Source organism: Diospyros lotus, chromosome 5 (genome assembly GCF_014633365.1).
Source record: "Diospyros lotus cultivar Yz01 chromosome 5, ASM1463336v1, whole genome shotgun sequence".
In the NCBI taxonomy this organism is placed as follows: Eukaryota; Viridiplantae; Streptophyta; class Magnoliopsida; order Ericales; family Ebenaceae; genus Diospyros; species Diospyros lotus.
Genome location: NC_068342.1, coordinates 26902042 through 26908239, shown reverse-complemented (window position 1 = coordinate 26908239; position 6198 = coordinate 26902042). Strand labels below are relative to the sequence as shown.

General features: G+C 37.1%; 1 protein-coding gene across 1 annotated transcript; it reads left to right on the top strand.

Moving 5' to 3' along the window:
- The first annotated feature begins 5168 nt into the window (after window positions 1-5168).
- Window positions 5169-5861, top strand: LOC127802172 (secreted RxLR effector protein 161-like). Its single transcript, XM_052337877.1, has one exon. It carries the CDS (start codon window positions 5169-5171, stop codon window positions 5859-5861), a length of 693 nt encoding a protein of 230 aa, XP_052193837.1.
- The last annotated feature ends 337 nt before the right edge of the window (window positions 5862-6198 follow it).

Sequence of the window (6198 nt, the reverse complement as noted above, 5' to 3'; positions counted from 1 at the left end):
CGCCTAGGGTTACTAGCATTACTCAAGGCGTTCGTGGAAACGGCCGATCGTGTGGACCGACTTGGAGGAGTTCGTGTTTGCGGCTCTACGGATCAATCAAGGCAGAATCATATCTTCACGGTTGCCCGGTTCCTAACAGTGGTATCAGAGCGACAGGTTATCTTGAACCTTTGATGATTTCGTTAGATATATTCTGATTTTATCATCGTTTTCTAGCAGTGTAATCGTTGTGAAATCTGTCATTACTTTTGATAAATCGGAATAGCAGTAACGAATCAGTTTTGATTATCGATTCTGCCATGTCTAAATGATGTATTTATGTATCGAAAAGCATCCTAAGATGGTAGATTAAAAGGCTTAGTAATCAGTTTTTAATGTGTTAGGAAACTGATATACATGAAGGGTTTGAATCTTCCATTCATTGCTGTTTTCGGTGATGCATCTAATCAGCTTATTTTCGAGGGTTAAAAAGAAGGATCTGTAATCGATTTGCAATAAGATTAAAACTGATTCAGAAGATGGGGTCGTGTTATAGAACAGTATGTTCGAAAAGAATCGGTTTGATATGATCAAATCGAGATCAGTTTTGTTGTGATATCAGATTCAAAGAATCGGTTTGAATCTGCCATTATAATCTGTTTTGATATGATCGATTCGAGATTATCATCTGATCGAATAGAAGCATCCTGATGTGTTCTAAATCGAACAGTAATAATGATATGATTAGTGTTTAAATGAACAGCAATCTTGATGCGATTAGTATTTGCTTATCGTTTAAATATGATTAGTATATGTTCGAACAGTTTGCAGTGTGTGTTAAGTTTATGATATGATCAAAATCGAACACTAAATAGTTTCTGATATGATCTTAAACGAACAACATTGTGATGATATACATATTGATGGTAAGTGTTTATGATATGATATAATTAGTGTAACAATTATCGCTGTATGTTTCTGTTCTGTAAAAATTTTGGTCCGGGGGCGTTGCCCCAGAGCCCCCAATGGGGGCGCTGCCCCCTGCACCCCTGCGAGCTGGCGGCAGCTCGACCCCGTCGGGGGCGCTGCCCCCGAACCCCCATATAGGGTGGAACATAATTTGTTATGTGCATAAGATATGCAAAAGCTGAAAACTGTTTTGTTTACATGTCCTTTTAACTTGTCTTCAATTGCTATCTTCATTGCTTGAGATGGTTTTATTGATTTTAAGATACATGCTTATAACATGTTGATATCATTGTGTATTAGATGCATGCTTATGATGAATTGATTATGCAATGTGTTAAATGCATGTAATATGATATATATGATAGATTAAAACCCCTCGCTTAAAATTGTTTTAAGAATGAATTTTAAGTCATGAACGGGGAAATCAAAAGAGTTTAATTTCTCCATAGCCTTCCAGCATTGGCATATAATATTAGGTTTTCATGTTTAATATGTATCGCCAATATCATTTGGGGCATACTAAGTATGGCAATGTATATTATATGTTACACATGTTGATGTACATTAGGTGATAAGTAGAAATACTATTGTCAATATTATTTGGGGGTATCTCTATTTGTCACACTTGTGATTGATGATGGTTTGACTTAACATGTTTTGCATAAGAGCTTCAATAGTATTTGAGTTTATGCAAATATGAGGCAAAATAGTTCGAGGGTTGCATGAGATGTAATTGGTAAGAGTTGCCTACCTTTTAAAATTACTATAAGAGCTTCGATATTATTCGAGTTTATGGTAATTCTAATTGGGTCTCAAGCCCACTAGAAAGCCTATGTATTTAAGCTTTCCAAATCTTATTTTGAGGGTGCTAAGATTTGATTAAAATAGTGGGAGTATCACTTATGACACAAAAGTCCTTAATCATATGTGAATGTAATTGATTGAATGTTTAAATGTATGATCATGTTTATATTTGCAGATTTGTGAAATCAAAAATGGCCAAGAATCCACTTGCAGGTTTGCTAGACACTAACAAGTTGACAGGTCCCAATTATCTGGATTGGCTTAGGAATCTCAAAATTGTTTTGGATTCCGAAAAAATAACATATGTTATGGATAAGTCCCCACCTGAAAAAGTTTCAAAGGCGTCCACGCCAGAGGAACTTACCACTTGGCAGAAGTGGAAAGATGATGATCTTCAGGCTCGTTGCTATATGATGGCATCGATGTCAAATGAGCTGCAAAAGCAGCATGAGAAAATGGAGCATGCAGCAGAGATTCATTTGCACCTACAAGAGTTGTATGGTGAGCAGACTAGACATGTGAGATATCAGATCTCAAAGGAGCTTTTCAGGGCCCGTATGACGGATACTGAATCTGTCAATACTCATGTATTGAAGATGATAAGCCTGATTGAAAAGCTTGAGTCTTTGAGTGTTGTCATGGATAATGATCTATATGTAGATCTTATTTTACAATCTCTTCCTGATTCATTTGATCATTTTGTCATGAACTTCAATATGCATAAGCTTGAAACTACTCTTCCTGAGTTGCTTAACATGTTGAAGACTCCTGAAATGACAATGAAGAAGGATAAACCTATCATGCTCATTGGTTCCTCACATTCCTCTAAACCAAAGAAGAATTGGTCAAAGCAAGGAAAGGAGAAGAGTTCTCAAAAGGGGAAGACAAAGCCAAAGAGTGGAGTTAAGAAAGCAAAGCCAAGTCAGTAAGAGAAAGGAAATTGCTTCCATTGTGGAAAGCTTGGGCACTGGAAAAGGAATTGCAAGACTTATCTTGCAGAACTGAAACAGAAACGTTCTGATTCATGTATGTACTTTGTTGAAATTAACCTTTCAGTTAATGATGTTTCTTGGGTATTAGATACCGGATGTGGTAGTCATATTTGCAATGATTTGCAGTTGATGACAACAAGCAGGAGGCTAAATAAAGATGAGGCTTCTCTACGGCTTGGGAATGGAGCAAGAGTTGCTGCTATAGCCATAGGGACAGTTTATTTAGTTTTAGAATCTAGAATAAAGTTAGTTTTGAATGATTGTTTTTATGTGCCAGACATTATTAAGAACATTATTTCTGTTCCTGTTTTGGACAAGGAAGGTTTTAATTTTTCAATAGCAAATGGAGTTTGTTCTATTTTCAAAAATGGTTTTTTATATGGTACTAGTGCATTATCAAATAATTTGTATTCTGTTCAAACTAAAGATTCCATGATTTGTCTACAACAAAGTAACAAAAGAAAGGCTGATGATCAAAATTATGCTTACATGTGGCATTTGAGATTAGGTCATATTTCCAAAGACAGGATAAATGAGTTGGTTAACAATGGGTTATTGAACTTGTTTGACTTACAGTCACTTCCAACTTGTGAATCGTGTCTTAAAGGAAAGATGATGAAATCTCCATTTGTTGGACAAGTGGAGCGTGCATCTAACCTATTGGATTTGATCCATTCAGATGTCTGTGGGCCAATAAATGTTAATGCAAGAGGTGGTTTTTCATACTTCATTACTTTCACCGATGATTTCTCACGGTATGGCTATGTATACCTTATGAAGCACAAGTCAGAAGCCTTTGAAAAGTTCAAAGAATTCAAGAATGAACTAGAAAAACAAACAGGAAAAAGTATTAAGGTCCTTCGATCTGATCGAGGGGGGGAATACTTGAGTACTGCATTCATTGATCATCTTAAAGAGAATGGGATTCTCTCCCAGTGGACTCCACCAGGAACACCACAACTCAATGGAGTTTCTGAACGTAGGAATCGAACCCTATTAGATATGGTGAGATCCATGATGAGTTTCGCTGATCTTCCTTTATCCTTTTGGGGCTATGCTCTTGAGACAACTGCCCATTTACTGAATAGAGTTCCCTCTAAATCAGTGCCTAAGACACCATATGAGATGTGGTTTCGTAAGACACCCAGTTACAAATATTTAAGAATATGGGGGTGTCCTACCTATGTTAAGAAAATAGTGGGAGATAAGTTGGATACTAGATCCACTAAGTGTAAGTTTGTGGGATATCCAAAAGAATCAATTGGATATTATTTCTATCATCCCCTTGAACAAAAGGTGTCTGTTTCAAGGAATGCCACTTTTCTAGAAAAAGAATTCCTATTAGATGGGAATAATGGCAATATGATAGATCTTGAAGAAATTCAAGAATCACAAACTACTATCCCACAGGTGGAAGCAGAAAACAACTTTGAACCTCAAAGTACACAATCTCCTCGTAGATCCCAAAGGATCACGAGACCTCCTGATAGGTATGGTTTCTTAGTTGAAGGTAATGAAGATAACCTTCTATTGGATGAGGATCCAAGAACCTACAAGGAGGAGATATTTGATATCGACTCGGGAAAATGGAAAGAAGCAATGAAATCCGAAATGGATTCCATGTACTCTAACAAAGTATGGACTTTGGTAGATCCTCCTGAAGGTATTGTACCTATTGGCTGTAAATGGATCTACAAGCGAAAGCTTGGAGTTGATGGAAAAGTAGAGACTTATAAAGCTCATTTGGTGGCAAAGAGTTACACTCAAACTCAAGGTATTGATTTTGAAGAAACCTTTTCACCAGTTGCAATGCTTAAATCCATTCGAATTTTACTTGCCATAGCCACATATTATGACTATGAGATATGACAAATGGATGTGAAAACAGCCTTCCTTAATGGTGACATTAAGGAGGATATTTATATGGTACAACCAGAGGGATTCATATCCAATGGAAATGAGCAGAAAGTCTGCAAGCTTCAAAGGTCCATTTATGGACTAAAACAAGCTTCCCGGAGTTGGAACATTCGTTTTGATGAGACAATCAAATTGTTTGATTTCATCAGAAACTTGGATGAACCATGTGTGTAAAAGAAGGTTAGTGGGAGTGCAGTCACTTTTCTGGTGCTTTATGTTGATGACATACTACTCATTGGGAATGATGTAGGTATGTTACAAGCAACAAAAGCCTGGTTATCTACTAATTTCTCCATGAAAGATTTGGGCGAAGCATCTTACATTTTGGGGATTAAGATCTATAGAGATAGATCAAAAAGGATGCTTGGATTGTCCCAATCAATGTATATAGATAAAATGTTAAAAAGGTTTAACATGGAAGGATCTAAAAGAGGATTTCTTCCAATGCACCATGGGATTTCTCTCTCCAAGTCTATGTCTCCAAAGACTCCAGAGGAGAGGAAAAGAATGGCATCTATACCCTATGCTTCTGCCATAGGTAGCATAATGTATGTTATGCTATGTACTAGACCTGATGTTGCACATGCTCAGAGTGTCACGAGCAGATATCAGTCTAATCTAGGTGAGGAGCATTGGAAAGCTGTGAAAGGGGTTCTTAAGTACTTGAGAAGGACGAAAGACACTTTCATGGTTTATGGAGGAGGAGAACTGAAACTGGAATGTTTTACGGATTCAAGTTTTCAGTCTGATGTAGATGACTCAAAATCTGTGTCAGGTTATGTATTCACCCTTAATGGTGGAGCAGTTTGTTGGAAGAGTTCCAAACAAGAAACTACTGCAGATTCTACCACTGAGGCTAAATATATTGCAGCATCTGATGCTGCAAAGGAAGCAGTTTGGATGAGAAATTTTATCTCAGCATTGGGAGTGGTTCCTACTATTGTTGATCCAGTTTTAGTATACTGTGATAACAATGGTGCCATTGCTCAAGCAAAGGAACCGAGGTCCCATCAAAGATCCAAACACATATTGCGGAGATATCATTTAATCCGTGAGATAATTGGCCGTGGTGACATCAAAATGGAGAAAGTTGCATCAGCGGAGAATGTAGCAGATCCCCTTACAAAACCATTGTCACAGCAAGTGTTTGAACGTCATCTTGAGAAGATGGGCTTAAGATACATGGGAAATTGGCTTTAGGGCAAGTGGGAGATTGTTAGAGTTATGCCCCACAAGCCAATCAAATTTACATGTAATTGATCATATTTTTCCATTGTGACTCTTTATCTTCAATCAATTATTATTGTAAGGCATTATGTTTTATTTGTCATTGATGGTTGACTTTATTATTTCCACTCTTGACAAAGTCCATAGATCAAATAGGCTCATGGAATATGGTCGTGCATAGAGATGACGATCATGAAACATATTCCTTATAAGCCTTGATCTTAAATGTTCCTAGTCATAGAGTTATTAGGATTGGACACTAATAACTCGGATAGACTAGCATATATGATGCATGCTCAATTAGGAGAAT

Coding starts and splice junctions, on each gene's coding strand:
- LOC127802172 (XM_052337877.1), top strand. CDS start 5,169: ATGGCATCTATACCCTATGCTTCTGCCATAGGTAGCATAATGTATGTT.